At 39.1% G+C, this 12,022-nt stretch overlaps 1 protein-coding gene across 3 annotated transcripts in view; it reads right to left on the bottom strand.

Annotated features, from left to right (window-relative positions):
• The window catches only part of zgc:162200 (uncharacterized protein LOC558638 homolog), a 30,846-nt gene that overhangs the window by 3,544 nt on the left and 15,280 nt on the right, over positions 1–12,022 (bottom strand). For all 3 annotated transcript variants that reach the window (XM_067413275.1, XM_067413274.1, XM_067413276.1), the window contains 5 exons: positions 10,711–11,160; positions 7,964–8,824; positions 6,553–6,732; positions 2,089–2,240; positions 683–1,016 (listed from right to left, as the gene is read on the bottom strand). In XM_067413275.1, the coding sequence (XP_067269376.1) occupies positions 683–1,016; positions 2,089–2,240; positions 6,553–6,732; positions 7,964–8,824; positions 10,711–11,160 (1,977 nt within the window). The remainder of the gene's footprint in view (positions 1–682; positions 1,017–2,088; positions 2,241–6,552; positions 6,733–7,963; positions 8,825–10,710; positions 11,161–12,022) is intronic.

Raw genomic sequence — 12,022 nt, 5'->3', positions numbered from 1 at the left:
GACATGAGTTTGAATGGCTTGCTGACCTAGTCCTAGAGGATGTTTTGGTCCTACAGGGGAATGAGCATTTCTGCTGTTTATCTGATGGACTGTACGGGGTGGATTGACTGCTTGGAGACGCTACACTTGAGGTTCCCTTAGGGACAAATTTGGATTGCGTTGTAGACGCCGTATTTGAACAAGCTAAGTGACTCGACGTAGTTCCCTCAGCGGATCGGGATTTAGAGATGTTAGACTGCTTTTTGAGAAACGCACGTTCTGCATTGGACTTTTTAGAAAGCTTCAGATCATTTTCCTCCATCTCAACTTTACGCCTTTTCTCTGATCCATCAGTTCTACCTAATCGTACGGCAAAAGCTTCGACTGAATGTGAACCGGTTTTGGTCACGGGTAAAGATGTGCGACGTGCTTTAATAAACGTGTTACTGCGAAATGGTGCTGACATTTTCTGCTTATTTGCCTGTGACTCATTAACTTTGGGTTGTCGTGACTGAATAGCGAAGGGTCCTAACCCTCCGGTAGAGTCATCTAAGGAGCGAGACGAACTTGACCCGTAACTCCGAACAAAAGTAGTGTCACGCACAAGACCGACAGATGCTAAACTCTGTGTGGACGTGGAGGACTCGGGTTCATTTGAGGCAGAAAGAGACGAGGATGAGGAAGAAGACGAGGGCACTCTTACGGGGCTGCTGTGAAGGCTGCGTGAGATCATCCTCAAGTGGCTGCTCATGTTCTGCGGGCCTGTAGAAACCAGCACCGGACTGGAGCGTGGACTGCTTCTCATGGGGCTTCGCTGAGCTCGGCCTGATTTGGTCAGATGCTTGGTCCGGGAATGGCGTGGACTCCCACCGTTACTGAGAGGCGACAGAGGGGTCTCCAGGTCCTCCAGCCGCTGGGTCAGTGCCAGTTTCTGCTGAATGGCCATGCGGAGGAGAGAGTTGAGTGTCTTTTTCTCATCCTCAGCGGCGGCGAGCTGTCTCTGAATTTCATCTAACTGATTTAAGTACTGGTCACATCTGTGAAAACAGAGGGAGATAATAAGAGTACAGGAAACAGGAATGGAGATACATATATGATGAAATAATAAAAGAATAAAAGGGATTACACTTTGCATAAACATCCTGTGAAAACATTTTAGTTTTTATTAAAAACTGATGCAAGAATGTCTGGAATAGAGAGCGGTACACACACACGCACGCACACACGCACGACATAAATCCATTTTAACTATAATGTGCGTCTATCTATCTATTTTTAAACAGGATTTAAATAATTAATCATTTCCTATTATTGAATTAAATATGATTGTATTCTTATTATTCCAAGCATATGACATTTTACAGCAGACAATCATTCGACTGACCACTTGAGTAGTGTTCCCAGGTGTAGATTACAAAACTTTATTATTATCATTATGTGTTGCATACCATATGAGTTATTATAAATGTTCCATAGAGGTCTAGGGTTTTTCTTTTACAGTTACTTGACTCAAAACGTTATCCCTGCTTCCACTACTCACCGTTCCCTTGACACTTGATCTATGACTTGAGCTCAGAGCTCAGAGAGCATGCACGTTAATCAGCATGTGAGAGGAGCTCGTGGGAGAACGGGCCTTGAGATTATAATCTTATTAGCGTGCTTTTAAAACAGGGTCATGACTGTCTAATCTCTATGACTGTATCCCAGACCTCTCATAAGTCTCTATAAATGTAAACAAACGTTGACTGCAATCTTTCACCATGATTCAGGTTGTACTATGACTATAAAACTTCTATATAAACCTTTATATCACGTCAGCTGATGATTTAGGATTTCTCAGCCAGCCCAAGACGATCCATGAAGATGATTAGATTTAAAAGTTAAAACTACTAAAACTAAAATTGTTTTCTAAATTGTTTTCTGATTGAATCAACTTCTCCCATGAAATCATCTGCATTCTTTCCATAAATCAAACCAGTATACAAACAACCAGTTTAACCCTAAACCCCATAGATATCCTTAGAAAGGAGCTGCACGAACGATGACCTGAGAAACTTCCTTGGCCTGCGAGTACACAAAGCACTTTGTGCACGTGTAATCCCATCATACCTGCTTGCGAACATGACCCTTAGGGAGGAGAATGTGGCTGCATCCTCCTTCAAAGCCTTCAGTTCATTTCTCAGCTTCATCATCGTCTCAGACACCATACTTTTCTCTGTCTCATACTTTGTCTTCAGGTTGGTCAAAGCCAACTCGGCTGTCTGGAAGAATAATTTTTTTTGAAATAAAAATGTATCCAATCACATCAAAATAATCCATGTGCCATGTATAAAAAACGTACTCTACACTGCACAAAGAAGAAGTGACAAATTGAAATACTGGCCATGCCCAGTAGTTTACCAATATATGGCCATTTTTAAGAGTTGTTTGCTCTGAAATCTAAACTTCTCAATGACAATGTACGTTTTCTGTTTAAATATGTAAAATGTTTACTGCTTGAATTGTAATGATACGATTAGAGCTGAAAGGGATATATGTAAGAATTTATGTATTAATTGCTTTTTTATTGCCAATGTGTGAACCGCTTGTAAAGAAACTTCCTAGGTTGCCTATTAAAGCCTTTAGACTGATTTTATGAAGGACTTGAGACGTTTTTGTCTGGAAAAATCAACGTTTATGCACGCTCCCAAGAGCTTCTCTTCCATTCAATGACACATGAAATGAATTCTTATACCTCATCTGTCAACATAATGCCAGTAAATTGCAGAGCTGGTACAAACATATCCACATCACTATGACAGGATTTTTCCTACATTTAAATTTTTTTGGCAGCCGCCAAAACTCATTTTTGTCCCACCAAAGCCTTATTTGATCAGTTATTGTGATTTTTAGTGATGTAGAATAGATGACTGATGCGCTTGTGATAGGGCACGTTAACCGAGTTAGGGAGAACGATCAGAGAGCTCCTCACCCCAGCGCGCACTTTCTTCAAAATAAGCACTGTCTTAGCTCTCTCACATTTAACATATTAATCACAATCCAAAGTTTGGAAGACCGAATCCATAACGCATTCGGACAATTTTTTACTTGAATTATCGCTGAGTATGTATTGCGCTGACATAGTCCATAGGCCTACTTTCAAAAAACAGGAAACAAATCCTATCCAGTTATGAAGTGGTTTCTGTGTGTTGACAAGTCTTTTACAATGTTCACAGACGGGATTCGTATCGTCTGCTAATGTCCGATTCACAAACCAACGGCTCCTTTGAGCCGAATCATTTTAACGACTCATTAAAACAACTGATCTGTCCAACACTGAATTTACAAATCAGGTTAATCATTTACTCAGAACACAAGTGTGCTTACCCAGTTCAGCAAGAGGGGATAGTAAGAATTAGTTTTAATTATCCACAGTATTTCAGCTTATGTTGACAATGTGTAGAAAAATAAATAGCCTAAAATCGACTGGAGTGAGGTGAAAACAAAGTTGTTGTTAGCTAGATGATCATTGAATTAAATTGTATTAGGCAGAAAATTAAGGTATTTGTAAAAAAAATAAGTAAATAAATAAAATAAATAATGCTACTTAATCTGTAAATTTAAAGAACATGAGGAATAAAAAAAGCAAACGGGAAGCAAGGGAAGAGATCCTACATAATATGAGAAATCAAAATAAGATAAGCAATAATTACAAACTGTTTCTCTGCATTTATTTTAAATTTATTGTCAGTATTGCGCTTGCAGATCAGGTGGGTAGGATACTTTTTAGTGTGTGTGTCGATGACGATGTCTGTCAGCCAACACCGAAGACCATTTTTGACCCAGGAAAAACCCTGTATGATTAGATGCTTTTCTTAAAGGTGCCCTAGAATGATTTGAAACAATATGTTAAATTGTTCTCTGATATTTACATAAAGGGTATGTGGCTTATTTAAGGGCAAAAATTTTCCAGATACGGTTTTACAGGTCCATTTACAACCCTATAAATTGTCCCTAGGATGTAATGCTCTGTTTTTGCCTTATTTGGAAGAGTCATGAATATTAATGTTGAGCTCTGCTCTGATTGGCTTATTTCAGCAGCTCACAGCAGTTCAGCTCGTGAGTCCTGACTAGAGGTTAGATCGGGCTCAAAAAAATCAAGCCCGACCCTACCCGAGCCCGTGCACGTTGTGTCCGAGCCAGGCCCGACACATTAACTGTAATTATGAGCCCGAGCCCGATTTAAACCCGACCATTTTTCAATACGTGGCCGTTTTGACGAGAACGAGCCTGTAATGAGCAAAGCGCAGCGAAATGGACCGGTGTGACTCATGTTAAAACTAACGTTGATAAACTTAAATGAGTTGATAACATCACTGTTTTCTCCACAGTGTCTGTACAGCCGAATCAAATTTTGTTGCAATATTTTCCTGTTTAACACTTTGAAGCTGCTTTGAAACAATCGTCATTGTAAAAGCGCGATATAAATAAAGTTGACTTGACTCCGCTCAATAATTCGCAGGCGCGCGCTAATGATCCGCTCACCGCTCAAATCCAGCTTAGACATTTATCTGTAGCTTACTTTGTGGTAGCCATTAAACAATGTTTTTCCTTCATATTTATGGTTAAATATTATAATATTATTTTTACATTTCATCTGATTATGAAAAGTGAAAAGATGCGAGTGGGTCAGAAATGATTTTGGTGGTTATATTTAGTTTAATATTAAGTTTTGTTTTATAGAAAGCATTTCTTTCGTTTTATTTAAATTGTATCTTAATTTTAAAAAAGGTTTCTTAGGCCAATTGCCTGGATTTAATAAATAAAAAGCAAATAGCAGACTATAATCGTGAGGTGAAGTCGTGGGAATGATCGCTTTCATTGCTCATGAACTGGAGCGCGTCTCATAAATAAACCGAAACTCAGCAGCTACTTGCCTCACAGACATGAGAAATATGCGTATAAAAAGCTTGAAATGTCCACTTTTAAACGAAACGATTCGAAGATATTTAATTAAGCAAAGTGCATTGTTCACGCGAGCAGCTCTTGACACAGCGTTTCTGTTCAGAATCAATACTTCACTCCATCACTGCACGAGCTGTGAGTTTAACGCGCATTTTTACACTAATCCTGACCTGTGCAACTTTGTAGCCTACACATTTGTTTCTTAGTTGTTGTATTAGTTCTTACTTTGCTAAAAATATATATAATTTCTGATTATAGCCCAATAAGACTAGTAAAGTAGACTAATGATTAAAAAAAAAAAAAACGCTTGAGCAAGGGCCCGGCCCTACCCGGCCCGAGGATAGTGCCAGGAAATCTCTTCGGGTCAGGTTCGGGCTTGGGCTCGGGCAGAGAATCTAAACTCTAGTCCTGACCGTCCTGACAGAACACAGACTGACTGAATGACACTTTAAGCTTGCTTGAAATGGGCCAAACAAACGAATGATTTGTTGTGATTATAATAAACCTCAACCATGACTGCTGACATTTGACAACAGTCCCATGCACAGCCTAAACATGACATGTGTCATGAGAGCCATTTTTGCTATCCTCAAGTGTCGTTTGATGATTCGGCTGCGTCATATCCACCTGACAATGAACATGCTTGGACAGATGCAAATGTTGAGGATGTGCATATAAATGATCCCGAACGCTTGCGTCACGGTTGGGTTTATGTTGAGAAGCAATTTTTTCTGTGGAGTTTTTGATTTACGAGATTTACATATGAAGGAGGAGGCAGTGGTGTTTGAGACTCACAGTATGTGATGTCCATGAACTGAACTCTTATTATTTCACTATGGCAAGGTTAATTCAATTTTTCATTCTAGGGCACCTTTAACTGCTGCTTTCTCACCACTGTCATTTTTGTTGTGTTTATTTTGTTATTGAGAGGAAAGCGCACAGCACATATTTAGATGAGCATGTAAATGCCACTCTCAGCATCATGGGCAGTGTTGGGATGTTCGTTAAAGGGATAGTTCACCCAAAAATGAAAATTCACCAATTCACCCTCATGTTGTTCCAAACCCACAACACCTTCGTTCATCTTTGGAACACAAATTAAGATATTTTTGATGAAATCCGAGAGCTTTCTGACCCCACCAGCAATTGAATTAACACCTCTTCAAGGCCCAGAAAGGTAGTAAAGACATATTTAAAATAGTTATGAATGATATGAAAGATATCATCAAAAATATCTTCCAACTGTGTTCTGAAGATAAACAAAGGTCTTGCAGGTTTGGAACAACATGAGGGTTAGTAATTAATGACAAAATTTTTATTTTTGACTGAACTTACGCTTTAAAAGTATATCGCTGCAAAGGTATTTCAAACTTATTTTTACCTCTAAGCAAAAAAGAGCAGAAAATGGACTATGCGGTGACCATATCGGGACCACGAAACGTTTTGTGTGAATGAGTAATAATTTGCTGGCTGCAGTTCACATAACGGCCACGGGTGTCGCTAATAACAAGGGTTTCTGAATTATAAATATAGACCCTTTAAATATAAATATTTGGGTAACGTTTTTTTTTTCTAGAACTTTGAAGCACATTTTTAATAGGTAGTACACTAATTATCTAATATCTGTACCTGTTTGTTGGCTTTTAGGACGGTTCTGAGTGTGGCTATCTGCTCTCTCTTGGTGCTCAGCAGAGACTTCAGTTTTAACACTTCCTCAAGCAGTGCCTCTGTATCACGGTCTGAATCAGTGCTTCCTCCTGCTGCTGGGGAGGACAACAGGTTGCGCTGCCTGCACAGGTCAACCGCCACCTGAAAAGGTTGCAAAAGTAAGTATTTAAATAAATAAGATGCATTTATAAAACACACTCTAACACAGCAATGCTGACCCAAATTATTGAACCAAGTAAATAATAATTATATAAAAAGCATGACATGCATAATATAAAAACAATCATAAACAGAATATAAACATATTACATCAAAAGCTCCAAAGAATAAATAAAAAGCATACGTTTAGATATTCATATAACTATTTTTTAAAAATGCTTTGCTTACTTGAGTGGATTCAAAGCAACATTGCTGCTATAATCCAAATTTTGGTGCTACAAAAAGATTTAGGCAGGCATCCTAATGCAGCCTTGTCAGATCCGTTTATATTTCATGCCTTACCTCACCCCCCAAAAAGCAGCTTAAAGGCTTAATATAAAATAGTCCACCCAAAATTTAACATTTTGTTGTAATTTACTAACCCTGTTCCAAATTTCTTATTTTCTTCCTTTTGTGCAACATAAGAGATATATATTATACGTTTATATAAATGTTCCACAAAAGAAAGTCATACAAGTCTAGAATTCTACTATACACTTCCTAATTATTTCTTAAAGGTGCACTATGCAACTTTCCGTCCACTGGAGGGCGCCTATTCAAAACAAATGCGTAGTTTGATGATGCAAAGTTTGAGCGCTGCATCTTGGGACATGTGGTCTTCACCTTACAGCCGGTGGAAAATAGGACTCAGGCAGAAATCATGTTCATGCATGTGGTTATTAACGTTACCGAGTGTTGTGGAGCTGAGCACAGCTGCTGGAGCGACTGTTAAACAAATACCACCTCGCAAACACCAGGACTTTTATTATGACAGGACGGGACACATTCGCCGGGCGCCTGCACTGATCCGCTCTTTCGGTTATGATTATGAGGTAATGGAGCTTTTATCATATTAGATACATTTAAGAGAGTTTAAAATGATGTTATGATGTTATGACGTTACGCCGTGCGTTTACTTGTTCACACTGCTAAGAGTAAAGTGCTCCTGGCCAAATAAAACACACGACATCAAGGGTAGCGCAGATATGACGCAATTGACAGGCGACTTCCTCAAACGCTATGCTGAAACATCCCGGTCCTTAGTTAAAATAGAAATTTTCTCACAATTCACAAATAGTTGGAAACATCGGCCTAGTGATTTTTGGATATTTTACTGCAAAAATACTACATAGTGCACCTTTAAGTATTTGTACTATAAAGAATAGAGCCATACCTGTAAATGTTTAATCTGGCAGCGTATGATAGCTACCAGATTGCGCACATTGGTTGGGTCCCTGAAGTCTAATGTAGGAGACCCTGGACAACTTCCACAGCTAGAGGACGTCTCCCCACTACCTCCGCTGCCCAAGTCCAACACTTCACCTGACCGCCTGTGCTTGCGGAAGGATCCGCGATAGTGGTGGGATTGTGAATGGTTGTGCGTTCTCCCTGCTTGGGCTCCTTCACGATAGTAATCCAGTGTGACACGACTAGGCGTGAGGTTATTACAAACACACACATGATGGTAAAGGTTGGCCAGCTCCTCAGAGAAGGCCAGAAGCTCCTCCTGCGCAACACTGAGGTGGCCTTCAGAGTCGGTGGCGACCTGTCGCGTGGCACCAATTTCTCGCTCCAATTGTCCTATTCTTTCCTGGTCGTGACGGCTAGCAGCGATACACTGTCTAATTTTATCAGCGAGTTCTTGCGCCTCACCCCGCCAGCGTTCTTTCTCCTGCTTGCAGCGCTCCTCCAGGGCCTTGGAGCGTTCACCAGCCTCTTTCAGCTCCTTGCGCAGATGCGCAAGCTCCTCAGTTGCCTCTTGCATGCGGCACTCTAATACTTCTGTGTTTTTTGCATCCACTTCGTAATAGTTGATGCCATTATCAGCCTCTTGGTTCTGAAGGGACCTGGGAGACAGACTTATTCCATTCCCTTGTTCACAAGATCTTTTTGAGACTGTTCTCTGGAGGGTCTCCAAACATAGGGTGAGCTGATCCATCTTCACCTGTTGCTCACTGAGAGAATCTTTGGAATGGACTAACTGCTGCTGAAGGTCATGCACAGTGCTGGTCAGTGTGGCTTTCTCTCTCTCCACCTGGACATGGGTACACAGATGATAAGGCTCTCAACAAGAGTATTTTGTCACAACACAAGGTTTATTCCGATTGACTAAAAAAATTCAAATGTTTTGGATAGAAAACAACACTCAAGAGAAACTGAAAACTCTCTAAAATAAGAGCCAGTGAGTAAGTGTTCCTAAATATTCTATCAAATAAAGGAAAGAAGGCCAAAAATGTACCTTAATCATTAAATAAAAATAATGAAAATCCATTATCAATTATACACTTTATAAATAAATTAATAAAAACTATCTGCTATGAAAGGTAAAAGCTGGGTGGATGAAAGACACTTTGTTACTTGATGATACATCCTGAGAAGGAAGTGGTATGAAAAAGGAAGTAGTACTCATCTGTCAGATGAGGGTATTATGAAACTGCAAGTAAAAAAAAAAAAAAAAAAAAACCAACAGGAACATTTTAAACAGGTGTTTACATCATGGGGTCTGAATCTTTTATACCTTGGTCTGAGGTTAGATCTGAAGAGGTGGACATCAGCCGATATGACCCTGACTACTTTTTGACCTTACTTGCTCCCGATGTACAACCATGCTATAGCATAGGGCTATTGTGAATTCACAAAAACTGTGATTCAATTTAAAAAAAAAAATATATGCCCTGTGCTTTAATTATTTGAATGCATCTCAGAGAGGCTCTGTTCACAGTAAATGCTGCTCCACATTAACTGTTATCATTTACATGCGTGGAGCAGCTCAAAACCCATCTCTGCATATGCTGTGAGTTTGGGCTGCTTATAACGTTCATCCGGGAACGCATTGTGCCAACACAGGAGAATACATCAATCAATATGTTTCTAAATATGCAAACCGACTATTTCAAATAAAAGATGTCCACATATTCATATAGCTGTAGCATTTCTTTAATAAAGTAGAAGTCAGCTGTAAAGTGTAAAAACAACACCGAACCGTTGGTGTTGTCGGCAGGCATTTGCTATAATACATAATGTACACAAGATGATTGTTTATATTATATTATGCATTTTAATGGTATTTTTCTATAAAAATCATGATTACTTGCTTTATATACTTTGTTTGAACCAAATATTGTTGCCTCATTGTTCACCAAAATGATGGTTGTGTTGGTAAGTACTTCTTTTTACAACACCGGCAAAGATCGTTTACACTCATCTTCTTCTACTTCTTCCAGAGTGCATGCAGTTGAGTTCTGTTGACAACTAAGCGTCGCTCAACACTTACTCTGTTGCTCTGATTGGTTGTAGGTCTTTTTAGAATGCAGAGGCATTTTCTTTCCTGGTTCGGGTTGAAACACACCCCATAATCACAGCCGTATTGAGCAATATCAGACTCATATTCTGACTAGAATCTGAGTATGACCACATCAGGCTATCATTGTTATACATTTTAAGTAATTTTAAATGCTATTGTTTGCTTAGGTTTAATTTTATTACCACAAAAAAAATCAGATTAATATAATATAATATAATATAATATAATATAATATAATATAATATAATATAATATAATATAACATAATATAATATAATATAATATAATATAATATAATATAATATAATATAATATAATATAATATAATATAATATAATGTAATATAATGTAAAAGGTGGTTGGGTGTGTGAATTTGGAATGTGTATTTCCACTGTCCAATAAGAAAAATGTGTATTTAATATCTAATTTGCAAAGTAAAATGTGTATGTCAGTGCATGCAAACCAAGGCAGGAAGGAAAGAATACACAAATACACACACAAACAATTCTCTCAAGATAGTTTGGCAAACTTTCCAATGATGAACCTCTGAAAGGACAATGCTGCCACAGCTCAAGAAATGAGTAAAGAGCAAGTAGGATGTGAACAGGTTGCCTCACCTGCAGCAGTTGCTGCTTGAGTTTCTGGCTGTCGGACAGGTGCAGCTCACTCAGAAGGTCGGCCACCAGCCCAGGAGCCTGAGGTCTGAGGAACATGTCGCTGTTTCTGGGTGTGGAGCACCGGTTTCTCTCCATCCCTTTAGAGTTATTATACCCACTGTCCATCTCCTCGTCCTCCTCTCCTCCCTCTTTGTCCTTCTCTCCATCCCGGCTGTCATCCAGCTGTATCTCCAAGTGGCCGATAGAGTCGAAGGGGTTGAGGGTAAGGGCGGTGAGTTCTCGTCTCAGGCTGTTCTTCTGCTCCCTCTCCTCTTTCAGGGCCTCGAGTGCCTCATCCAACTGGCGCTCTGCGATCTCCCTCAGACGCCCGGCCTCTTCCAGCTGTGCCCTCATCACCTCTAGCTCCTCGTCTTTATGGGTCAACTCCAACTTCACTAACTCAAACTCCACCTGTGGGCACAAAAATAAATGTTTAGATAGTCTGTCTAGTTGCAATAGTAAATCAAATACAGACTAATTTTACTGGTTGAAAAAAATAGGTATAAGGATAAGGAGGACTTTGCAGTTAGAGATCTGAACATGAACGTGAAAACTATTGTTATTATATGCATGCTATTATAGCATTTATTAATATTTTGAATTAGCTTTACTTATATTTTCAGTATGAATTTTTCATCTAATATGCATGGTGTTGTCCTGGAGGATATCACATTAGCAAAAAAATGTGGATGGAAATTAGGAAACACATTACATGTTCAGGAACACATCCCTCTGTGCAGAAAAAGGTTTATAACGTAAGGCCGTATGATTTGTGATGCAGAGGGAATCTCAGAGTCCAGTCATGAATATTAACTTTACATTTAAATGAAGAATTCATGTAATACACGCAAACTGATGAACAAATAACTTGTAGGCCTACAGCTCTAAGTAGAGCTGTAGGCCTACAATAAATCAAATCACGAGTCACAACATGGTCTGTGAATATTAAAGTGCAAAACGTTGCTATATAAATATATAATCTGCTTGTTCTGTCTCTGTGTGAATGAGCAGCTCCATCTACTACATACTCAAGTCTACTCGTGATGCTCATGGTGTTTTTCACGGCTCACAAACCATATTTGGACATGAACACATCCTGAGCTGATCTGAGAAAATGCCTAATGAGCATTTTCCACATTTTATTTGAATAAAAACCAGTCAAATACACTCTGTACCCAAGTAAAATTTAATTGAAGTAATTTTTACTTGAGTAGAATATTTTGTTACTCTTTCCACCTCTGCTTTCTCTTGTCCCATGTAGCTCCCTGCCCCC

This window comes from Pseudorasbora parva, chromosome 13, assembly GCF_024679245.1.
Source record: "Pseudorasbora parva isolate DD20220531a chromosome 13, ASM2467924v1, whole genome shotgun sequence".
NCBI classification, from domain to species: Eukaryota; Metazoa; Chordata; class Actinopteri; order Cypriniformes; family Gobionidae; genus Pseudorasbora; species Pseudorasbora parva.
This window is presented reverse-complemented; position numbering and strand designations above follow the sequence as displayed.